The sequence below is a fragment of the Anabrus simplex genome, chromosome 9 (assembly GCF_040414725.1).
Source record: "Anabrus simplex isolate iqAnaSimp1 chromosome 9, ASM4041472v1, whole genome shotgun sequence".
Lineage (NCBI taxonomy): Eukaryota > Metazoa > Arthropoda > Insecta > Orthoptera > Tettigoniidae > Anabrus > Anabrus simplex.
In genome coordinates, this window is record NC_090273.1 from 36,695,659 (window position 1) to 36,722,554 (window position 26,896).

General features: G+C 38.3%; 2 protein-coding genes across 8 annotated transcripts in view; one reads left to right on the top strand and one right to left on the bottom strand.

The window, feature by feature from the left end:
- LOC136881185 (ankyrin repeat domain-containing protein 11) overlaps nt 1-9,623 on the top strand; it is a 169,513-nt gene extending 159,890 nt beyond the window's left edge. For all 7 annotated transcript variants that reach the window (XR_011018723.1, XR_011018722.1, XR_011018725.1 and 4 more), the window contains one exon: nt 9,296-9,623. The gene's annotated coding sequence lies outside the window, so the exon portion shown is untranslated. The remainder of the gene's footprint in view (nt 1-9,295) is intronic.
- A 2,805-nt stretch (nt 9,624-12,428) lies between these two features.
- LOC136881160 (uncharacterized) overlaps nt 12,429-26,896 on the bottom strand; it is a 50,912-nt gene continuing 36,444 nt past the window's right edge. The window contains exon 4 of the mRNA XM_067153823.2: nt 12,429-12,911. Within this exon, the coding sequence (XP_067009924.2) occupies nt 12,603-12,911 (309 nt within the window). The 3' untranslated portion in view covers nt 12,429-12,602. The remainder of the gene's footprint in view (nt 12,912-26,896) is intronic.

Here is a 26,896-nt window from a genome sequence, read left to right on the forward strand (position 1 = left end):
AACAGAATATTTGACACTGACATATTGATGCCTTTGAAATGTATCTATTCTGCTGCCTCTTGTGCATACTGAAAATTTATATCCTTCATTGGATGAAAAAGCAACAAAATGACTGCTATTTATTATAAAACAATGGAAGGAACTAGCATACCAACTGACTAAAGGTACCTACAATAAGAAGAATCTCTGAAGGAAAACTAAAATCACTACAACATAGTAATCAAACCAGAGAGCCTGTATGCCACAGAATGCATGTGCTCTATGAAAACCAGTGAAATAGAAGAGATAGAGAAAAAGGAAAGGAATACATTGATGAAAGTATGAGGACCTTAAAAACTGGGGAAGGATAGTTTAGATGTAGGAGGAATAAAGAACTATACAAGGATGTCAGATGTGATCAGAAACAGGAGAATGGCATTTTTTGGTCAGATAATAACGATGGATAATAGCAGATTGACAAAACAAATGTTCAGCTATATTTACAAGAGCAAGAATGGCAACCAGTGGATCCAAGGAGTAAAAAGAGATATGGCAGAGATTGGAATAACAGACGATCAGAAGATTGATACAAAATTTTAAGAATTTCCAGGAAAAGGAGGAGAGGTAGTAATAAGATCTGGACAAAAGAGAGGAGGGAACAGCAAAGTGAAAATAAGAAGAACTATTTCAAGTCAAGAAAAGAAAGTAAAAAAAAACAAAAACAAAGACAACTGTTCAGTTCTTCAGTCTGCTGAAATTAATTAAAATTAAGTTAAATTTTCTTTTCCAGGTATAATTCTGGTACCATATGTTTTCTTTTCAAGATAATCCCTTGTGGATGGGGGACACAGACGAAGAATACACTCACGGTATCCCCTGCCTGTCGTAAGAGGTGATTAAAAGGAGCGACCAAGGGATGATGAAATTAGAACCATGAGACTACTTGTGATTAGTACCATTATGTGAGGGACAACATGGGTCAACGTTACTTGCGATTAGTACCACCGTGCGAGGAACACCATGGATCTACATTACCTAGGAGTAGTACCCTTATGTTAGGAACACCACGTGTCTGGGCATTGCTTGTGGTAGGTACCATCGTGTGTATCCTACTGAGGCAGGGGGGTGGGCACTCAGCTGCGTGGACTCATGTCCATGCGAGAAAAGGTGCTATACGCTGCGCTGGAATGTGTCGGTTCCCCTGTATTCAGAATGAGTCTGCATTACCTATGAGTAGTACCACTATATGAAGAACACCACGGGTCTACTTTGCCTCTGATTAGTACCACTGTGTGAGGAACACCATGGGTTTTGCTGTTGCTCATGACTAGTACCACTATGTGAGGAACACCATGGGCCTGCGTTGCCTGAGAGTAGTACCATTATGTGAGGAGCACCATGGATCTTTGCTGCCTGTGGGTGGTGCCATAATATGTGATGTCCCATGGGTTTGCATTGCCTATGATTAATACCACCAGATGAGCGGCACCAAGGGTATACATGGCCTGTGATTAGTTCCACTTTGTGAGGAACACCACGGGAATACCATCACATGTGATCAGTCCCACTATGTGAGGAACAACATGGGTCTGCGTTGCGAGTGGTGCACTTAATTTTTTTAAAAAATAATTTGCTTTTGTCACACTGACACAGATAGGGCAGTGGGGTTCGGATACAAGCTCACAGTTGAGCGCCCCTAACTGCACGGCCAACTTGCCCAGTGTCCTTATGTGAGGAACACCATAGGTCTGTGTTGCCTGAGAGTGGTGCCTTTATTTGTGACATACGATGTGTCTGCATTACCTGTGATTAGTACTACTATAGGAGGAACACCATGGTTCTGCTTTACCAGTGATTGATACTATTATGAGGGACTGGTGACCGGGATTTTGGATCCCTTTTATAACAAGCATCATTTCAGAAAGAAGGCATTGTGAATTGGATTCACTGATTGTTTTGGATTCATGGTCTTTTTTCATCATGATACATTTTATATTTTAGTCAGTGGATACATTTTGAAGTTTTAATTATTGTTTCATTTCGTTGCACCTCGTACCATTAGGCACCTCTGATCTAGCTGTTAGACCCCTTTAAACAACAAACAACATCATCATCATCAACTGGGCTGAGTGGCTCAGGCGGTTGAGGCACTGGCCTTCTGACCCCAACTTGGCAAGTTCGATCCTGGCTGAGTCCGGTGGTATTTGAAGGTGCTCAAATACATCAGCCTCGTGTTGGTAGATTTATTGTCATGTAAAAGAACTCCTGAAATACTAAATTCCGACACCTCAGAGTCCCCCAAAAATCATAAACGTAGTTAGTGGGACCTAAAGCAAATGACATTATTATTATCATCATCTTTTTCAGATAGTTTATAAATGAATCAGTTATTTAAGAAAGGGCACATGTCCAAATTGTCAATTTTTTTAAAATTGCAGATTAACATACTTCTCTTCCTGGTGCACCTTTTCACAAAAGGAACGACACTTATCGAACCAGTAACATGCTGATATTAAAGGTTGATTGTGTGTGCTTTGGAAGTAATTTAAGAAGGGAAGCATGTTCCTGGAGAAGTACCCTTTCTTGAATGAGTTCTTTGCTTATAGGAAGGAACAGGTGCCTGCTCTTTGGTCAAACAGCTGATACACCTTCACTTGTTTACTAACTTCAGTTACCAAGATTATGGCATTGATTAATGCAGTTTCTGAGTGTTCTGGTGGCTGTAATAAGAAAGGTGTAAGAACGTTACTTGCATGGTGGCCGAAATTTTGTAAGAGGGGAGTACTGTCGGATGAATCTCAAGGAAGGGGAGTACCTGACAAGTAGAAAATTTGTTTCTAACCAGCATCTTTCATGCACTTCATTTACTCTGCCAAAGATTCTGGAACTGTACGGACAAAACAGTTAATCAGCAGCTTTATTGAACATACCTTCCATTTGCAACCAGACAACGAAGAACCAATTCTTGTTGACGGGAATAAGATGAATGACCCAAAGCTGTGTCGGTATTGGAGATGGTCACTTTGAATGGTTCAGTACAACCAAAGGAGTACAACAGGGATGTGCCTTGTTACCTCTTCTATTCATGGTAGTTATGGATACCATTTTAAAGGAACTAAAAGTAAAAGGTAATAAAGATCTTCAGGCTCTGTTGTTTGCAGACGATGTGGCAAAATGGGATGAAATGAAGGAGGGAGTGCAAAATAATCTGAATGGAATGTGGAAGAAGTTTGATGATTATGGAATTAAATTGAACCCATCAAAAATGAGTAGCATTGAAAATCAGCAGACATAATAGAGAATGCAACATAGAACTACATGAACACCAAGTTGAAGTAGTATACCAAATCAGATATTTAGGAAGTATAATGGCTAGTAATAATAGAGCTGAGATAGACATAACCAAAGGCTCTAACTTTTACTGTCTTGTTAGACACCTACTATGGGATGAGAAGGTCCCAAAAAGAACAAAATTGATCCCATCCTTTCATATTCTCTTGAAACCTGCACACTAACATCGAAGGATTGTAGTAGGATTCAAGTCTGTGAAATGAAATTTCTTAGAACTGTCCTCCAAAAGACACGACTTGATCACATGAAAAATGATGAGATCCGATCTAAACTAGGTCTAAATGAATTGATGGAGGAAAGACTTAGGTCATGTAGACTTAGGTTTGGGCATGTTGAATGAATAGCGCAAGGATACCATATGCTAATTTGGAAAAGAGAATAACAGGTAGAAGACCAGCTGGAAGACCAAGAAGAAGATGGATGGACCAACTGAGGGAAGATGTGGAGAGAAGAGGATGGAACTGAGAATCTGTCATGGACAACAAAATCTTTCTGAATAGGCAACTTTGGAAGACACTCGTTTTTGAACATCTTACCCGGCTCGCTGGAAGGGCAAACCAATGATGATGATGATGATGATGATGATGATGATGACCTAAAGAATTTAGAAGTGTACATTCTGGGGGAGTACAGACATTTTCAACAAAATACTTGCACGGCCAACTGTTTGTGTCACTGATGATGATTTTGATTGACTGTCATTATTCAAATGATTATTATTGTAGATCAATGACACAGAGTATACAAATTATCTGAGTAAACAATGTGTTTTTGCTACAAAACTAATTTTAATTCAGCCATATTTGATCAAGTAATCTTAGCCACAACCATCAACACTAACGGTCAAAACACATACATTTAATGTAAATAGCAAGACTGGCTTTTAAATCAGTATTTTGGCTCGTCCTAAAAAGTTACATTTCTGGACATGTACCCTTTCTTAAATGACTAATTCAAATGTGTTTATTAAAAATTAGTTTTGGCTGGCTGAAGAATCTAACAGTTATAAATTATTCGAAACCTAAAAGACATATGGCTAACTTCTGTTTGGAGATGTCGTCTTAAGAAGAAGAGGTTGCTCAGTAATTGGCTGCACTGTGTTTTTACAGTGGTCCTGTGAATGGGCTGTACTGAGTTGAGATTTGGAATTCATTTTGCCTCATTAAAAGCCATTTTTGAAGAGTTAAGCCTTCAATGGTCCGAATGGAATACCAAGCAAACCTTATAAAAGTTTTCTTTGTAGTCTGGAGTGATTACTTTGGTACTTTTTGGCCATGATGATGCAGTGCTCCTGAAGCAAGAGAAATTGAAACCAAGAAACTAGGCTGAATCATGTGTTCTTCTACAGTTTTGTCAGTGAATGAATACACACACCATGTATGCAAATTACCAGTAGCAAATAAATGAAAAGAACACTTTTTTGTATATATACCATACATAGTAAAATACAGTACTGATTGTGAAACTAATTTTTATCCATGGCAGCATATTATGTAATATGAAAAAATACCTTTCCATTTTAATGTTGAAAACATTTCTTAGCAGACAAAGTAGGGGTCCCCATACTACGAAAAATGTAAAATTAAGCAATTTCCTCAGACATATCTGTGTCAGTGCGACGTAAATAAAAATAAAAAAATACTCGGTACGCAGCAGTAATCCTATCTACGGGAGTTGAGTGGCAACAGAAGACACAAAGCACATCACAACAAACAATGGTCAATGTCACATTTAGTTTTCTTTCGACTCTGTAATTTGTACATTTTTTTATAGCATAGACTGTAATTCCTTATTCTCCAACTTTACTTACCGATTTTCATGAAATTCTGTTTACCCATTTTCTCGTGACTCGGTGCTGATATGGACTTAGTAACAAAAATCCAAATTCATGAATATCTTTGTGATCACAGCTGGTACAGTAACAATGTAAATTTAATACTATATAACCTTAGTTATGTAGTATTTATCGATTACACTTCTAATAACAAATATTTGAGAATTAAAAAACTACCATTTCACTCAGCGTGATTAAAATTATTTATGGGCTAGATTTTAGCGACTTTTTCCCCAACTTTGCATACCCTACCAATTTTCATTAAGATAGGACCACTAATAACATAAATATTTGAGAATTAAATGTTAGGCCTTCCCCTAAACTACCATTTCACTCAGTGTGAATACAATTATTTATGGCCTAGATTGTAGTAGCTTATTTCCCGACTTTGCATACCGATTTTCATTAAGATAGGACCACTAATAACATAAATATTTGAGAATTACATTTTAGGCCTTCCTCTAAACTACCATTTTTCTCAGCGTGAATGCAATTATTTATAGCTTAGATTGTAGCAACTTATCCTCCAACTTTGCATACCGATTTTAATTAAAATCTGACTACTAATAACATAAATATTTGAGAATTAAATGTTAGTCCTTCCCCTAAACTACCATTTTCATCAGCATGAATACAATTATTTATGGCCTAGATTGTAGCAGCTTATTTGCCAACTCTGCATACCGATTTTTATTTCATTCTCTTCAGCCGTTTTCTCGTGATGCGTGTACAGACAGACAGACAGACAGACAGACAGACAGACAGACAGACAGACAGACAGACAGACAGACAGACAGACAGACAGACAGACAGACAGACAGACAGACAGACATTACAGAAAATTAAAAAGTGCATTTCCTTGTTGCTGTGGTCATGACTGATACAGAAATATCATCCTTTAAATTCTGAGCAATGTGCAAACAAAACTTTTATTTTATATATAGATTTACCTACAATTCATAGCTCATATCCCTAGGATCTCAACATTGAGTTGCTTGCCTGAAAAGCTAGAACTGTGGGCTTTTAAATTATTGACATGAAATTCTATATATATTTTTCCTTATTATAAACCACACAAGGAATCCAAAAGTAATAATTAAATGTCAATAAAAGATCATGCTTTTAAGAGTTAATATAATTGCTAGGATATTTCTTATAAAAAATGTTCTCTGGATTTTGGTTGAATGTGAAGATGATCATAAAATCTTTTGCCCTAATGTATATACCTACCAGTGGCGGCTCGTGAAAAAATCGTCCTACGTGCTACAAAAAACAAGCTAAATACGCTGTTTTAAATCTGCATATTGCCATGATGAACAACGCATACTTCAAACTTTTTAATAATAATAATAATAATAATAATAATAATAATAATAATAATAATAATAATAATAATAATAATAATAATACAACTTTTCTCACAATTTATAACTCAGAACAAACAAAAACAACATTAATTTGGAAGCAGATGAATACTTCGACAACTGTCTACGAGATAAATAATTCATTCGAGAAATATTGTTTTTGCTAACCTAATGGCGCAACTTACATCAGTGCAAATAGAATCGTGGGAATATAGATCCTCACTAAGAACACTAATTTAATTTCACTTTATATATACTGCAGTGGTCCGCTTCTATGGTGTAGTGGTTAGCGTGATTAGTTGCCACCCCCCGCGGGTTCGATTCCCGGCTCTGCCACGAAATTTGAAAAGTGGTACCAGGGCTGGAACGGGGTCCACTCAGCCTCGGGAGATCAACTGAGTAGAGGTGGGTTCGATTCCCACCTCAGCCATCCTGGAAGTGGTTTTCCGTGGTTTCCCACTTCTCCTCCAGGCGAATGCCGGGATGGTACCTAACTTAAGGCCACGGCCGCTTCCTTCCCTCTTCCTTGCCTATCCCTTCCAATCTTCCCCTCCCTCCACAAGGCCCCTGTTCAGCATAGCAGGTGAGGCCGCCTGGGCGAGGTACTGGCCATACTCCCCAGTTGTATCCCCGACCAAGAGTCTGAAGCTCCAGGACACTGCCCTTGAGGCAGTAGAGGTGGGATCCCTCGCTCAGTCCGAGGGAAAAACCGAACCTGGAGGGTAAACAGATGATGATGATGATGATATACTGCAGTGGATAAATAATGATAAATTTCCGTATAAACTTTAGCACTAATACAATGACAGAAAAAACACGCACCAGTAATATAACCGCGAGATTTAAAACCGCACAAAGCAACTGAAAGAGCTGCCAGCTGATTCATTGAGACCTCCCCTATTACCAGAATAAATGTCCGGCTCCATGGCTAAATGGTTAGCGCGCTGGCCTTTGGTCACAGGGATCCCGGGTTCGATTCCCGGCAGGGTCTGGAATTTTAACAATCATCGGGTGTATGTGTTGTCTTCATCATCATTTCATCCTCATCACGACTCGCAGGTCGCGTACGGGAGTCAAATCAAAATACTTGCATCTGGCGAGTCGAACATGTCCTCGGATACTTCCGGCACTAAAAGCCATACGCTATTTCATTTCACCAGAGTAAATTACATTGTAATGCGGGATAACATTTAGGGTCAGTCAAATATTCTTTATTTTTGACACAAAAGGAAGATGGATATTTTAATAAGCATGTGTGAGAGAGATTGCCTCCACTTACGCTTTACTTTCGACCCCAGACGATGCTACTCTCTAGTGGCAGACTCGCTTACCACGTTCAACATCAAGGTAGCAGGAGACATCGAGTACTTCTACCCCCTTGCGGGAGAGGAAGTAACTATAGACGGGATCAGTGAAAGTTGATCCCGGTTTACGGTATACTCCGCCGGCTAGGGGGAGTGTTGCAAGCTTGGCTGCGCCTGCGTATTGCTTCCTTCAGGCTACAGGCAAGGGCTCACTTCACATGAGCACGAGCTTTGTTCCCCGGGAGAACGGCGCTAGGTGTTCGACAGATCTCGTCCTGATTTTCACAAAACACAAATTCATATCGTACTCAAAACAACGAAAAGGCACCAGGGTAATTGTACTGTACATAAATAATATTCCTTACAGTTCCAAGCTACGTGCTGGAGCCCGGTAGCACGTATTGACCGGCCGCCACTGATACCTACTTCTCAATGTATAAATATTTCTATTTGAAAACAGAACCAATTCAAATACACTGCAATCAAAATGGAGAAAAAATGTAAGCATGTTGGCTGAGATGAACGAAGTGGTGTTCTACCATTTTTAAGCAGGTTTGTGTTAAAGTGCTGTTGGCATTTGGCTTTTATCAGCATTCAAGTAGTTAGTAACTCAGGATTAAACTCTCTGTCCATTGTTATTATTGGGCTAGTCCATCTATCTCTCATGATGATGTAAGCTTTAAAAGCAAAAATATTTGCTTAGAAGTCCTCAGTACAGTTCAGCTATGTAAACGTAGGCAAAGAGGTTCCTTTTAATAATAATTCACCAGTTTGCAGATGAAACTAACACCTGGACAGAAGAATGCACGGAAAAATTCGTTGGTGAGAGGATGATGAAATTTCGGAAGAAGAAGAAAGCAAAAACATCAGATAAATGAGTTCAACCACACTCCTAAGCTGGGATAATGATGTAAGAAAAAAGTAGTAAAATAATCCTCATCAAAGCCATCTCCATACAGGCCATGAAGGTCCTTGGAGTAGTGGAAGTTAAAGGCTTCCACTTTCTGTACTCTCAGCACTTAGTGAGATAAAGTGCCTAGCTCTATGCTCAGCTGCTTTTGCCCCACAGGAATAAACCTGGTACTTGTTTTTAGTTTTGCTGACTGAGTGGGTTTGAACCCAACTGCCAGCAGTCCTGAAGATGGTTTCCCATTTTCACTCCAGGCAAATTCTGGGGCTGTACATTAAGGCCACAGCTGCTTGCTTCCAACTTCTAGCCCTTTCCTAACCTATCATTGCCATAAGACCTATCTGTGTCAGTGTGATGCAAAGCCAATTGTAAAAAAAATAAAAAAATAAAAAATAATTCTTTACCCACAGTATGGCAACCTTATCAGTATATGAGACATTCTAACTTACCTTCAGTCATTCCTTTTATGCATTTTCGAGTCAGCATCTCTTACTTTAGAAATAATATTGCAAATCTAATAAATGATTGATATCTCCATTTTTGTTTGTTGCAGGTTTGAGAAGCGTTCAAGTAAACAGATTTTCCCTCTTATTCTGAATCTGCTACAGTTATGTATCGTTGTGCTTGTAGCCTCCGTCATTGTCCTCATCAATACTCCACAGTTCAAAGCCTTCTCTGCAATGCTAATACGAGATTATGATTACTGAAATGGACTCTTATTGTAGCTTCTGAATAACTCTAGTTACATTCATTTTAATAAAGAATTGGTTTTAGTGTTATTGTGTGTTGCAGAATCACTTATGAGAGAGGAATACTTTATTGCTGAATAAATTACGTGTGCTTTGTTAAACGTGTACCAGTTAAAACTATCTGAAATTAAATTCAGGTGAAACTTGTATAATGAGAGGGCTCATTTACCATATTACCACAGAGATTTATAATTGTTTTGAAAAGAAAAAGGTCACTATAAAAATGCACATAGATAGATGGATGGGTAGATTGATTATAACTTGTCGTTAACATTATTTCCAAGAAGATCAGACTGGTGGGAATTTTATGTTACCAAGCAATTTGGCCATGCACTTTGGGTTGTGCAGCTGTGAGCCTGCACTTAGGAGATAGTGGGTTTGAATCCCACTTTCAGTAGCCCTGAAGATTGTTTTCCATGGTTTCCCATTTTCACACCAGGCAAATTCTCAGGCTGTACCTTAATTAAGGTCACAGCTGCTACCTTCTTAATCCTAGCCTTTTCCCATCCATTCATCACTGAAAACATTTGATATGTTACTGCTGCGTGGTGCTTTCCCTAGATGACAATAATTCTGGTCGTCAGAGGTAAACTATCGTAAGTGACATTTAACTAACTTTACAGGAGAGCAGAAAAAAGCTGTTGAGGCATATATTTGGTACCTTTGAGGCAGGTTGAATCAACAGTTCTGACCAAGAGCCAATATGATAAAGAGTAGGCCCTACAGCAGATGGCATAAGGTTGAACTGTTGTAAGTCATGTACCATTGTTTATCACTGTCTTCTCCTTGCACATACAATAGTATCACATGGCTTATCTTCATTCCTGCATAACATACAATAGTGTTCCCATAAGACAATACTTCCAAAACAAGTCATATAACGTCAAAATCATTGCTTTTGCATTTACGATAGTTTACCTCCGACATCCAGAATTGTTGTATGTCGGCAGAGTTCAATAGTGGAGATGCAACCATTCAACATTTGTTTTTTATCAACGTTTTGAAGGGAGATACTGAAGCTACTTTCCTTCATTAACCACACATTTTTACGCCTTTGTAACACAATCCAGTCGGACTTTGAAATGACTTCCCGTCCTCTTGGCTAAGAAAGAAATAAATTGAAAAGAGGGTCCACCTTTTCAGTACGATATATCAAGTAAATAATATTACATAAGTCTTGGGACTAGTTTCAACCACTTAACGGACTTCTTCAGTCAAAATAAAAATTAAACAGATCATGTGATACTAAAATGTATGTATATTGGTTGATGGTGATTTGTACATTGGATGAGGACATTAAGCCTTGAGCAGTTCCCATGGTGCAATTTAACAGGAGTTTGTGCTGACACCAAGTTTCACCCCCTCCCTTCCTACTAACATATATCAAGTCATTTATTTCATCTCATGAATTCCTTTGATCAGGTTGACATCAGAAAGGACATCCAGTCTTAAAACTCTTCTACAAAGATTCATCTCACTTCATACCCAACTTCATAGAGAAATAGGACAAGGGTTGAAAAATCCCTCTCTCTCTCTCTCTCTCTCTCTCTCTCTCTCTCTATCAGTATGTGTTGATTGCTGTTATAAGTAATCTGACCTTATTGTAGGAAATGAAATGTATATGTTTGCAAATTTAGTTCATTTGTGAACTAGTGTACTTCAAATAGTTACAGAGAGAAGTTTTATATATAGAGAACGTCATAACTTTACTGGAGACATAATTATTCAAGTGGAAAAGTGTTCCGCTTGTTTGGTCCTATATAGGCCTCTGTATCCTGTATTTCAGCATTGCCATCTTGTTACCCTACCGGTGTTGTTCAGTTTGTGAGCCACTACTGCTTTATTATTTATTTATTTTAATTTTTTAGCCAAAATAGGAATACTTAGTCAGGTTTATGGAGGTTTATCTTCTTTTTGTCCGTCGAATACTGTTTCATCCTTTCTGAACATAATTTTCTTTCTGCTTCTGGAATCACACTTCCTATTCTCCACTTGTTGATTTTTGTCTGTAGTCTAGCGTGTTTATCTTTCAATATTTTGAGTGTATTGGTTTTGTATTTTAAATCTTCTATTGTAATATGCAACTCTCTCATGTCTTCTTTAAGTTCTTTTTTTTTTTTATAGTTGCTTTACATCGTGCCGACACAGATAGGTCTTATGGCGACGATGGGATAGGAAAGGCCTAGGAGTTGGAAGGAAGCGGCCGTGACCTTAATTAAGGTACAGCCCCAACATTTGCCTGGTGTGAAAATGGGAAGCCACTCTTTTTTTTTTTTAAGTTCTGTGATCCATCTAATATTATTCTTACTCTTACTCTTCCATAATTTTTCTACTGATTCTATTTTCTGGTGACCATATTAGATGGCCTAAGAATGATATCCATTTCTTTTTCGTTGTGCTAGTCACAGGTTCTATTTCTTTATAAACTGTCTTATTGGAAGCTAGTCTCCAGACTCTGTTTACTTGATAATTTTTATTTAAACTGATCCTCACTATTCTCCTTTCTAACTTGAGTACTCTGTCTATTGCAACTTTGTTGTTTTGAGTAATGTTTCACTTGCATATGTAATTTGTGTCCGGGTGACTGTTTTGGTTGCTATAGAGAGACACTTTTTAGTATGTGTATTCTTGGTAACATGCTGTGCAGTAACCAGTTTATCTATTCTAATTTGCCATGCTGGTTTCTCATTCAGGTTATATGTGATTATTTCACCTAAATATTGAAATTTTTCTACAGTTTTTATTTCTTGGTCTCCCAGCTTAATTTTGTGGAAATTTTTTTCATCTTCGCTACTCTAAAATAAATGTTTGGGAATGCCCAAATATGTTACTTGTTCCAATCCTCTCTGCTATGTTAGCTGCTCATTTTCCATATCTTTCACTTTTACTCATGGTGTTCATAATTTTTTTTTAAATATTAAGATATTTGCTGGGAAATGTGTTTTATTTACATAAACATAGTCCACGCTATTGTCTTACCATAGACACTATCAGAAATACAAGTTGGAAACTGTCATCAACCTTCAAATATACTTCAAGAAAACCATAACAAAAAGGCCTATAAGACAGCAGGATAGATGTACCAACTCTGCTCTCGTTCTTGCATCAAATTCATGACACAGTATTTGGATGAAGGAGAATCTCATTTTCATCCTGCAATGTTGGTGGTAAAGTGACAATAACATCTTCATTGCCAATGAACACAATTTTCACTTGTCCATTATAGAAATCTGGAAGTATACTCTTAGCACTATTAACATGTACACGGATCTCAGGAACTGAAGGAGCCTCGAAGATCATGTTTTGTGTTTCATCACCAATATATGTGTCTTCGGATTTATCTTCTTTAGTGAGTTTGGCAGATAAGGCAAGGAGGTACTTGCAGGTCGTGGCATTCAGGTTGTTAGCATTCACAGGAACCTGTATGGAACAGATAAAAAGATTAATGAATAATTACATACACATCAGGTCTTATTATCCAAATATTTACATTGTAATGCTAATGTACTGATATTTTAGAAAACCATGTATACTCATGTTCATAAAAAACAGAACACTTGAGAAACTAGAGGTAGGAAGTTCATATTTACAGGACATGTTCATTAATATGTTCTGTAGAAACGATTAGTATTTCAGTCACCTAAGTTGAGCATGTGTCCGGTTGCCTAGTAGGCACTGGGTCCTCCATGGGCACTGATAACTTGTTCCATGTGTGATGGCATCGATGCATAAAGGTGCGAATGGCATCCTGGTATAGCCATCCATGCTTCATTCACCTGGTTCCACAGTTCATGTTTGGTGGTTGGCACTGGGTCACAGCGCTGCACCCGTTGGCGACAAGTGCGGTGATTGGGCGAGCCAGGGCAACTGTCTGACATCCTGTGACAACAAGAAGGCACGTGTTTGTGCAGCAACATGTGGTTGCGCATTCTTCTGCTGAAATATGTCCGGAGAGTCGTACAAAAAGGGTATGACTATGGGGCGTAGGATGTCATTCACGTAGGTGAAATTGGTCATAGTGCCCTGGACACGCACCAACTGTCATTTGTGGTTGTACCCAATAATACCCCACACCATAAGGCCTTGAGTTGGCGCTGTATGTCTTGTGCAAATGCAGTCAATGTGATCCCTCTCCCCCTGTCTGCGGTGAACCAAAATGTGGCCATCATTTTCAAACAAACAGAACCTGGACTTGTCTGAAAACACTATCTTCTGCCATTTTCGTCCCCAGTGATGTCGTTTCATACACCATTGCAGTCTAGCATGTTTTTGCACATTATTCAAAGGTGGGCGGAGAAGTGGACGATGACCAGTAACCCAGACCGTAATAAACGGCAACAGACTGTCACTCCTGATAATGTACGATAAGTTACACTGTAATCTGCATACAAATTTGTATTTTTTATTTTTCTATTCCTCCTTTTGAATACAATTGATTTTGTGCTGTTAGAAATTCATATTGCTACAACACTACATTAGAAGGGACATGTTTCACTTGGTTTCAAGCATCCTCAGCCTTTGTAATCTATCTCAAGGTTAAGACCTGCCATTGTTACAGTAATTTGCTTATAACTAATTTGTACTTAATTATGATTCTAAAAACAAAGTAGTAAAATACATAAACATAGGCATTTGTAAACACAATGGACAGTTTAACAATTTAAATAACAGTGCTAAAATTGTGATATTCGTTAACTCTAATAACATTGACGTCCAAAACACCGTAATATCTTCACAATAATGAGATTTGGCTAAAATTCTCAAGTTCTTTGTTTTTTAAGAACAATTGTTAGTTGACTTCTTGTATTAAAATTTGAGTCGTAAATTCAGTTAAAACTCAGTAGTGTCTAAAGCTTAAAGTCTTAAGTGCATTGGAAATATTCTGCTTCATGTATTGATTTGAGGCAAACTTCTGTAATCTATTAGTTGTAAATGGTAAAATGCTACTATTGGTAGTTTCCTCAAACTAGTCTTGATTTGACAAGCAGATTTTACATTGGAAGTAATTCATTTTTATGAGAGCTTAGTCAAAAGGGACGTCAATCCAAGAATCTTGAGGTGTTGATATGTTTTCTTTTCTCACAATATTTAAATGATAGTGCGTCCCTTTGACTGCTTCTACAATGCCTCGAGGTACTTGTTACATTACGGTGACTGCTAGCTTTCGTGTTAGCCAAATCTCATTATTATGAAGATATTACTGTGTTTTGGACATTAATGTTGTTCCAAGATATTTGTGGAACAGCAGACGTGAAAGAAGGTGCGGACTGGAATGGGTCTAACTACAAGTCCGAAAGATGAATTAAAATTTCAATAAAGGTTATATTTTCAATAGACAACAAGATTTAACAAATTTTCACTAGGTGAAATAACAATGAAAAATCAGGTACAAGTATAATTTTACAAACTCAAACACCAGTTCCGGGTCCTTTACAAGTTCTGGGCTTTGAGCCCCAAATTTCACAATCCTTGGGCAATTAGCCCACTTTTACACATTTGTTCAAAGGGCAGAAATCCCCTTCATACCAGGAGCATAAGCTCCAAAACCATACCGGGCCTCCTAGAGGCACTTTTACCACAAACAAAGAGCTGACCTGCTCTCAATTTTTCAAGCCTATTGAAGGCAATACCATACTTTACAATTAACTGCCATCAAGGCACAACTTACAAATATAAACAGGGGTATCTCGTACCCAATCTACTGGGCCTTCGCAGGAAGGAAAACAAAACGGGTTAAGTTAATGGCCCAAAATACAAAGATGAATGGAGGCGAGTACTTGCACTCCTATATGAAAGCTTGTTAAAATCTAAGTGGCACTAGGGTGATTCAACAGGGGCTGTTCCCACACTAGGGAGGTGACTCGTATAAGAAAATTTTAATACATAAAGAAAGAGAAGAAAATCGGTTACGAAAACGTAGTCACCTCAGATCAAAATGAAGGGGAGCTCGAGAGGGTAAAGCACTCTCTATCCCCGATTTACAGTTAAAGTAACATGAAAATTTTACATCGAAATGGTATAGGTTACATCAAAAACGGTTTCAGACCTTCCCCAAGGATTAAACTGCTGAGCTAGCAAGAAAATAAAGATGTTAAATGGCCATTACCTTTTTGAAGGGCTGCTGACTGATGAAAGAGGCGCTTCCCCCCTCCTGCTCTACTTCCATACACTAAGCTAGATGTTGTACGAGTGGCCGAGAGACCAGAAAATCAGCAGCTTTTATACCCTCATGGAAGATTCGAGACCTTTCATGAATAATTAAGACACACCCACATGCGTTTATTGGTCGGCTAAAAGTTACAAGTCAAAAATGAAGAAGAAACCTGTGATTGGAGGGAAATTAATTACAGAAATTACTGATTGGGTAAATTCAAAACAGGCAGAAAAAAAGGATTAATATTGCCAACCCACAAACGAAAGAACGAAATTTAGTAAAGACAACAACTTATGAATACAAATTTTCTTCAAAAAAGGTTCATTCACTTCGCACCAGGGTGCATGATCATAGTTTTTTAGGCCGTCACATATATAAGAGAAAGTGCACACTTCTTGATCACTAATAAACAACAACAAATTGAAATACACACAGTGACATCTTCTGAGAAACTGTGGAATTAATTCAGGCTTTAAAGTTCAGCGTTTCTCCAGTAGAGAAGTACTTTAAGGCGGAAATTTCAAATGTGCGGCATAGAGGTGTACCAGCCGGTACAAATGTTATTAGAGTTAACAAATATCCCAATTTTAGCACTGTTATTTAAATTGTTAAACTATCCATTGTGTTTACAAATGCCTATATTTACGAATTTTACCACTTAGTTTTTAGAATCAAAAATTGAGTACAAATTAGTTATAAGCAAATTAACAATGACAGGTCTTAAGCTTGAGATAAATTATAAAGGCTGAGGATGCTTGAAATCAAGCGAAACATGTCCCTTCTAATGTAGTGTTGTAGCAATATGAATTTCTAACAACACAAAATCAATTGTATTGAAAAGGTGGAATAGAAAAAAAAATATACAAATTTGTATGCAAATTATAGCTTTTTCTTTTCTTGCTATTGGCTTTACGTCGCACCGACACAGATATGTCTTATGGCGACGATATAGCAAATTTCAATACGGGTCTAAACATGAGATTAGTTGCATGTAATGTTACACTGTTCCACCGTTGCGTCAGAGCCGATGAGAACACAGACCTGCCCTGCAATGCCATTCGAATGAGGTGTCAATCTTCTTGTGGTGTGGTCTGGGTGGTTCAGTGACAACTAGAGCCGCAGGCACATCTTACCAGTCGGTGGTGGTGCGCCGAGATATCGATGTGGACTTTGAACCGGTAGGCCGACATGGTTCAAATGGTAATCATTTCTTCAGAAAGTACTAATGCACATGTCCTGTGAATATGAACTTACTATTTGTAGTCTTTTAAGGTGTTCTGGTTTTTATGCACATGAGTGTATGTGTATTCTAATTAATGTCCAGGCACTTGAATATGAGTCCACCATGATGGCGAGTAGTTTATGATCATTTACGTGTTTGCACCTTTATTCAAGGATATGTTTGATAAATTTCCAAGTACTTTGAAATAATTTAAGAGAAAACTAGATAAACACTTGATAGGGAATCTGCCACCTGGACAACAGCCCTAAATGCAGATCAGTGATTGATTGATTGATTGATTGATTGATTGATTGATTGATTGATCGATTGATTGATTGATTGATTGATTGTAATAATTTCGTGTGGCTATTTCTAGCCGAGTGCAGCCCTTGTAAGGCAGACCCTCCGATGAGGGTGGGCGGCATCTGCCATTTGTAGGTAACTGCGTGTTATTGTGGTGGAGGATAGTGTTTTGTGTGGTGTGTGAGTTGCAGGGATGTTGGGGACAACACAAACACCCAGCCCCCGGGCCATTGGAATTAACCAATTAAGGAATCGAACCCGGGACCCTCTGAACCGAAGGCCAGTACGCTGACCATTCAGCCAACGAGTCGGACATTGATTGATTGATTGATTGATTGATTGATTGATGAGTTAGTTAATCCTTGCCTCAGAGGTGAAGAATATTACACGAGGGTATGTATTTCTGTGTCCAGTATGATGGACTGCATGTTCTGTGCTATATAGTGTGATGATGATGATGATGATGATGATGATGATGATGATGATGGTGATGACTGTGATAACAATGATGTAGGGATGGGGTGAAATTCTGTGTTGGTGCTTAATCTACTCCTGTGAAATAACATAAAGGGGTCATCTTAAAGATTAAGGTCCCCGCCTGATGGATGTACCACAAATCCACAGTGTCATATGCCCTCACTCCATATGAGCACTGCAGATAAGTTTGGAATCGAACCCAGGCTTTTGACATGTTCACAAAGTAATTCAAATTTGAAGGAGTTTCATCCTGCCTCATGATCACTTTGACTCGTTCTTCACATGATCTATTACAGTATTTTGGGTTTCATCACTCACAGAATTTGCTTTTCTTCTCTGTGATACCTTGCACATGCAGTGAACTCTGAATTCAACACAGTACCATATTTACTTACATTTAACTATCACTTTTCTGAACAAAAATAAGTGCAAATATATTTAGTTGCTTGATACATGCAGGGATTTGTGTGTGAAAGATCATATTCCCGAAAAAATGTAAAATTTGCATTAGGCTATTGAAACAAGACAACTGGCATACTTATCATATTCATTGTCACGGAATTCAATCTCCGAGCTATTCTTGCGTGCATCATGCTGGTCACCATCCCATACTGCATCATCCTGGCTTCCGTCCAACACATTTTCAATGCCCGTCTTCAAGAAACTCTTCACAATAACGTCTGTCATAACCCATGCCCGCATAATCCAATCACACACGAGTTTAACTGACGGCCTCTTTCTTTTGCCTGCTAGCATCAGCTCATGCTCCCCTCCTGCCATCCATTTGGCGTACAAATTATGTATGTTGTCCTTGAAAGGCTTGTTGATGGAAACATCTAAGCGCTGTAGACAGTGTGCGAGTCTATCAGGAATTAGATCAGTTTTAATTTCCTGAAGACATTTCTCGTGTCTTCCATCAAGTGTCCATGGTAACTGTCCCATACCAGCATTGCTGGATGTCGAAGCAGTGTCCCTGGCCATACTCCCCACACTGTACGCACCCAGTCCTGGACATCCTTTCTCTTGAACACGTACATGAATGCCTTTGGGAAACTTTACTTTAGGCACTGTTTTTCTTTTGAAAATAACATATGGTGGCAATTTTCTTCTGTCTGCAGTTGTTGCTAGCATGTCAGTGCAATGCTGTTTTTCACACCCAGTTATATGTACAAGCATGCTGGATTCTCCCTTCTTGTTGATGGTGGGGTTGCATGGCATGTCAAAGTTTATCAGAGTTGGATCTGCATTGCCAATTTGAGATAAGAGGTAATTGTTTTTCTTCCGCATTGCTATCACATGGTGACGAAAATCTATCATTTTGTCGCTGAAATCATTTGGCATTCTATGACAGAGAGAGATTCGCCTTCGCAGACACAATCCCCTTGGTGTCATGAATCTACGGATCCAAGCCCGGCTCACTAAAATATCCGAACAGCTGGCTCCTCCTTTAATTGCTAGTTGACGCGCTTTGAAATGCGAGATACTAAAGCCATCATTTTGCAACTCTGAAATTTAATGAAGCAACTCATCTTCCAGCTCAAGAAACTTACCAGTTTTCGGCCCTCTGAATGCCTTACGTTTTCGGTTGGTGGTTTCTAGCACAGATTTCTGTTTACACCAATGCCAACATGAAAGTCACACTGAATTCTTGATCGGCAGCTCTGTTACCATATCCTTCAGCATATTTTAACACTTTGAGTTTAAACCCAGCCATATAACTCCAACGTTTCTCCATAACTTAAAGATCGACCTACACAAGAAAACTTAACTGACAAACAACAATGAATTCAAGGAAATTGTACTGGTACTTGTCAACAATACAACAGATGGACGATATCTAATACCATGATCACTCGACTGCCTGGTCAGGGAAACACTCCCAGTTCACGTGATCAGCTCTGCTGGATGGGTAGTGATAAGCACATTGACAAAGTTTGAAGAGTGAGAGGAATGGCTGAGTGTGACCAGTTGGCTAGGAATGTGGCCTTGAGGCAGGAGTTTGCGAGTTAGGTATTTTTGTTACAACAGCTAGCCTCAACGGGGTAGAAAGAAATGCAGCTTCTTGTACTGTCACATACAAAGTACTGTAACAGCAATTGGAACAGTCCCAATATTTAATGTAGGCACGTCCATAGAATACCCAAACTTTATTTCATGTTAGTACCATATGTCTTTATGACAACTTCAGAAATTAATGTGAGTGGGGATTTTTTCCCTGCAATTTCAAATGTTAAAAATGGGGTGCGAGATATACGTGGTGGCGAGTTATATGCAGGCAAATATGGTATTATACTATAGCCTACCAATGTTGATAGGATGAGAGGTGGAGCAAGTGGTTTGTTGGCTTGTTTCAAGAACAGCACTACCTGCCTTGACAAGAATTCTTAGAAATGAAAATGCTACAAATAACTCATGAATTGTTTCCAGTTGCTTCTATGAAATCTCAGGAATGCAGTCCTGCATCCCCAAGACTGTTATAGGGCCTGTACTGTATTATATTGTATTGTTCCTGTTAGTCGAGGCCTTGAGAGGATGAAAGAATTGCTGAGCTACAGCATTACCGTGATGGTCGTGGTAAAATAGCAATACACCAAATTATTATTATTTATTATTATTTAGCGTATGGCATACAAATACATTATTACAAATGAACAAAAATAACCAATGAACCAATCTACAAACAAATATCTAGATCTTGTATGTACTCAATACATTTTGGGGTTGCCATCAAGAAGTCTTCATATGGCCCTCCATATGCTCTGATGCTGCATTCCTCCCTGATGTGTTTAATAGTTTGTCGCGGTGCACCACAGTCGCATAGCGGCGAGGAGAGCATTCGCCATTTAAAAAGTGAATCCCCACATCTTCCGTGTCCCGTCCTGAGTCGGTTGAGCATTGACCATACCTTGCAGGGTTGATCAAACCCTGGAACTGTCTTATCGATGCATGGCATTTTCAGGCATGTAGCTGGAGCATTTTGCATCCATTCTTCCCTCCAGGAATCGGTGATGTTGAATCCAATGTGATTGATCTCGGCTGCAAGAGGTGGATGTCTCGAACGAAGTCGTTTAATTTTGAGGTCTGAGATGTCAGAGTGTACCGGTAGTCCAGGGTTTGCTAGGATCTTGTTGTATTCTCTGATCAAAGCTACTTTCCTTCGCAGGTTAGGAGGTGGTATGTTACTTAGGACAGGCAGCCAGATTGTGGGAGTAGACCTGATTGTTCCTGTAATAATGCGCATAGTACTCTTAAGTTGGACATCAACTTTGTTAGTATGGGCGCTGTTCAACCATACTGGTGCGCAGTACTCCGCCACAGAATATACCAAGCTCAACGCAGACGTCCGCAGAGTTGTGGCGGATGATCCCCACGTGGTTCCACAAAGCTTTTGTATGATGTTGTTTCTTGTTCTCAGTTTCGCAGCAGTTTTTGTGAGATGTGATTTAAACGACAGGGTCCTGTCTAGCGTGACTCCCAGATATGTTGGTTCCTTATTGTGGGTAAGTTGTGTACCATCAAAGTAGACTTCCAGAGTCCTATTGGATTGTCTGTTGTTGAGATGGAAGCAAGTCACCTCTGTTTTTGATGCATTAGGTTGAAGCCTCCATTTACGAAAATACTCTGCAAGCACAGACAAATCAGATGTTAGAGTTTCTTCCATGGGTTCGAAGTGAGTGTGCCTAGTTGCAATGACCCAATCATCAGCATATCCAAACTTTTTGCTGACAGTTTCTGGCATATCAGCAATGTAAAGGCTAAAGAGCAGTGGGGCTAGAACAGAACCTTGGGGGAGACCATTTTGGAGGAATTTCTGGCCACTGGTTTTGTTTCCCATAATAACCTGAAATCCTCTGTTTCCAATCATGTTATCAGTAAGCTTCGTAATTTGTTGGCATGGAATGATCTTCATCAGCTTGTAGAGTAGGCCTTGCCGCCAGACGGTATCATAGGCTGCTGATAAATCAATGAAAGCCACAGATGTTTTCATCATCTTCTGAAAGCCTGCTTCAATATGTGATGTGAGTGCCAAAACTTGATCTGCGCAACTTCGGTTGGGACGAAAGCCAGCTTGTTCTACAGGGATCGCCGAAAGTATTGTTTGGCCAATCCTATTAATCAGTACTCGTTCCAAGAGTTTATATATAACACTAAGTAATGCAATTGGACGGTAGCTTTGCACAAGATCTGCACGTTTTCCTGGTTTAAGGAGAGCAATTATCTTGGCACGTTTAAGCTCTTGAGGTACATTTCCTGTTTTTAGCATTGAGGTGAAGAATTTTGCTAGCCATGTCCTCATATATTTTCCAGATTTGATGAGAAACTCGGGGAGTATGCCATCAAAGCCAGGAGCTTTACCGGGTTTTACATCCTTTATTGCAGCTGCAACCTCTTCGGGGGTGATGTCATGTGAGTACTCTGTTGTAGAGCTAGCTCTAGCTTTTAGTTTTTTTAGTTCCTGTTTAATATTGGTTGTAGTCGCGCGATGATTTATTCCTTTAGAAGTTTTAACAATGTGTGAAGCAATGTTGTTGGGTGTTACGAGACTATCTTCTCGTACGATACGACTAGCTCCTCCTAATTTTCCTAGCAGAGACCATGCTTTTCGGCTGGATACTTTGAAATCGATTTTCTGAGTAGTGTCTATCCACTTCTGTCGGCGTGCAGCATCCAGGTTATGTATCAGATCATCTGCTATTTCTCTGTCACCGCTACTTTGAAAAACGTTATAGAGTTCTTCGCATTTCTCGTCCCAGCCTGGAATATATTCTTTACGATATCCTCTGGGTATGTGCTTGTTTGCTGTACAGATAACGGCTCCAACATACCTGTTATAGTTATCAGCAGATGGTGGGATCCAGCCTAGACATTTATCAAGGTTTTTGGAGAAGGCGTTCCTATCAGCTTTTTGTAGATTCCATCTGGGTCGTGGAATTGAGGTTATCAGTGGGGTATTTGTACCAATTTCTATTATGGCTGGACGGTGTTGTCTATGAGGGAAATCTGGTAGAATGTTGCGGGTAGTGCTGACAAGGAATACACCAAATAGTAAAACAAGATGTTTTACCAACCACCGTAGCTCAGAGCATTAAAGCACTCTCTGGGAGTCTGGAGAATTTGTGTTCTAACCTCCACATTGGATTCTCGTGGTATTCTGTGGTTTTCCATTGCCAAGCAGACTAATTTAATGACTTTCAAAAATAAGAATTTCATACCGTATACTCTTTGGAGGGTCATACTCTTCATCACATTAAATCCAAATTCGTGCTATATTGGCTCGCATTATATTGAGCTTCTGCTGTGTTACTTCAAACTAGTTAACAAATTTTCAGGCCTAGTTGTAAAGAACTATGAATTATGATATTCTGATATCCACTACCCCAGTGGAAATGGTTCATGCATTTTCAACTTTTACTTTAGGGAGTGACTGATTTCAGAGAAGGTATCAGCTAAAGGTGTTTCTAAGTTATGGAAATTAATTTTTAAATAAAAAATAGTGAGGCTTGGTAGCAGTGTACTAATTTATAAGATAGTCAAAGAGTTCATTTGACCAATGGAGATCAAGGAGTTAGTATGACAAATACATTACGATGTGCTACTTACGTAGTGATGATGATTGAATTGGGCCAGTATAAGGTAGTGTGGAGAACTGAATCAAACCAGGCTAACTGGGTAATACCTTAACATTCATGGCATCTCCACAGAAGGCTCAAGAGTGACGTGGTTGTTTGTTTACCTAAGTTGTCCTACCAGCTGAAACTTATGGGCTTGAAACTGTGATTTTAAAGTATGGTCACTGATGAAGAGAATGTTAATTGTTCTCGAAACATGTACGATGAAAAAATAAGGTTCATTAACAGAAAATGTATTGATAAGGCAGATTTATTACAGGTACTGTATTATCCTCATGGTTAATCCATACTGAATACTGTTATTAACATCAATTATAATAGGAAATTATTTATTGCCCACCTATTCAGCACTATCCACCTTTAGGTGGTTACAGTTTCATACAATTATATCTCTTTATGGGACATGTTTCGCTCACTTAATGAGCATCCTCAGCCTTAACTTAATCTTTAAAATGATGACCTTGAATAATAGGATACATGTTAAAAAGTCAATTGTCAGTATTCAAATTACACCATAGTCTCTAAAACTAACTTACATTACATCTAAAAAAGACGTTAACAACTCCAGACCGGTAGGACGTACCTAACATCTTGAATAACAAATCCCACAATCCGTTTAACTTAGTCGAAGGTCAAGTACGAAGCTTTATACTTTGTAAACCGCGTTACACAGCCTATTATCTACATTGAAAATAAGTTTGACGGCACCTTCAACTGGGTCCTACTTTTGGCTTCCGCACGTATTCTGCGTTCTGCCTGTTGTGTCTTATGGCAATATAGATTCTAGTGTATTTACAATTCATCATGATTACACTCTATTTTAACCCTAGAACTGCGGACCGTCTTTCTGGAAGATGGTGCACCCTTTTGTCAAGCGCGATCATTTTTCTGACAGACAGTGTCATTATTCCACTGTAGATTTATAACAGGACACCAGATGTCACTATTATATGTAGCAGCTGAATACTAATACTTTTATCTTCAATTCCAAAAGTCTTTGAAAAGCATGCAACGTTCTTGAGAGTTTTATTTAACTGTAGAAATGAAGTACTTTGAAATGTTCTTAGAATCAAGATGGCACCCTGCTTTGTTGACGATTCTGAAATCAAGCGCTTGATTTTCGAAGAACTGAGTGACAGTATTGATGGTGACAGTGATTATGGTGTTAATTCTGACAAGGAAATTATTCCTGAAAGTAACGAAAGTGACAGTGAAGTACAAGGTGCCTCGGAAGTAATGGGAAATTCTGATAACCAGAATGATTTTCAAGTCGGTGCAAGTTATGTTGTTATTATTGGCAGCACACAAATATTTGAAGAAACCAATGAAGGGATAAGTGTGAACTGTTGATATTTTTGTAGATTGTTATAAGAAATTCGATCACAACGCAGGAAAAAATGAAACTGACCTAAGAAAACTAAGATAATCTGTAGTTTTGAAATTCGTGAAAAAGTCTCAAAATCCATTTCAAGAAAAAATTGCGTTTAACTTAGCATTCTAAAGGAAAAGTGAAGAACTGTGGGGGAATACGTAAGAACATACTTGTGGTTTGCAGAATATTATGTTTCAGGAATAAATTATCTATCAGAAATTATTTTCTTAGAGCAAAATTTTCAACAATTCCCTTTGTTAAAAAAAATTAAATTATTTTACGATAGTTAGAAATCTTAACCATATTTTTTATTACTTCTGTCACCTTCTTGTGGATCAGTCTTTCTTCTTTCTATTGATATATAATATGGATTTATTAGGACTAATATGTGATTACGGGCATTGTTTAATTTTCATAGTGGGTATTGAGGAAAATAACTGCAGCATTTGACAAATAAACCTGCAGCAGTTCTAGGGTTAATACACATATCTCAGAAACACTACGTCTTATAAGTTTTGTATTCAGTTCCGTTTCCGCAAGATTGGAGTTCACCTTGGAACTGTTTGAGATAATAAAAGCTTAGTACTGTCTATAAGATGAAGTTATATTATTAGTTTCAGACACAAGGCTTTGGATTGACAATGTGAATTTTTAATCACTCAAGTTATCATGTTTTAAGAAGTGTTTAGTGTTGTCTGTTTTAGACATAATGTAAGTTAGTTTTAGAGACTATGGTATAATATTAATACTGACAATTGACTTTTTAATATGTTTACTATTGTTCAAGGTCATCATTTTAAGATTAAGTTAAAGCTGAGGATGCTCATTAAGTGAGCAAAACATGTCCCATAAAGAGATATAATTGTATGAAATTGTAACCACCTAAAGGTGGATAGTATTGAATAGTTGCACAATAAATAATTTCCTATTATAATTGTTGTTAAGGCAGATTTAACCAGAATACTATTTTAATTTGTTTTTAATGAGTTTAAAACTCAAATTGACCCCAAATTTACCAGAGAGTGTTGGAGCGGGTGATGTTGGCGGTCATCTTGAGGGACTGAATACCGAACTAGGAGATTCAGAGGAGAGCAGGAGTCATACATGTGATGGAACACGTGGTACGATTCAAGTGACAATGGGCTGGCCATGTTGCAAGAGGGGACAACAGAAGACCAAGTCTGTTGTACAGTGGAGACCCCAAGATTCACGAAGGACATTTGGCTGACTCCAAGCCATGCAGAGCAAAACTGGATTGAAACTGCCCAACACAGAACAGCATGGAAACAATTGGAAGGAGCCTATTTTCAGGAGTGGACATTCAAAGGCGAGAGAAGAAGAGAACATTTTACTGAATGGTCAGTGTAATGGAGTTTGGCTCATAGGTTATTGTTGTTATTATTATTATTATTATTATTATTATTATTATTATTATTATTATTATTATTATTATTAACAAATACTTTGCAATTGGGAAGTATCCTGGTGGCAATGATCACTTACAGTAGTGTGATAATAAAGTAAAGTTAAAACACAATTAACAACAACAAAAACAACTACAACAAGCAATTCCCTGGAAAGAAAATATTACAAGAAATACTACTAGTTTCACATTCTAAATCCAGCATCATCATATACGAATTCACATACAACTTAAGTATTTCCAGTACTTAATACTACGGCTTACAGTACTATAGGTTGAGCCTACTACTAGCTTAATATTACAACACTGTCATATACACGTTTATACATACTTTAAGTATCTCAAAATTTTACACTATGTCTTACAATAAATTGACTTGCCCAATTACTAACTTCATATACAAATTCACAAATACCATAAATAATTCAGATGCCTTAATACTACAGTTGACAGTGCATTAAAATATGACACCATCACATAGAAATTTATACACAATTTACAGAATGCTGGAGTCTATTCTTGAAGCATCTTACATTTTTGGGAAAAGACTCTACTGCAGGTAATGCATTCCAGTCATCAATTCCCTGATTTATGAACGAATATTTACCATGGTTTTCTGCGATCTACCTTTTATTTTAGGCGGCTGATCTGTCCTACTTATGTAATAGGGCTTTTCTAGTCGACTGTTCAACTCTCCCCAAGTTGGCTTATTTGTGTAGACCTCAGCATTATATATGGCACATAACCGTGTTTGTTTCCTTCTAGTCCCCAATGTCTCCCTTGTCACACTACTTCTAGGATTGAAATCATTAAGCACAAATCTT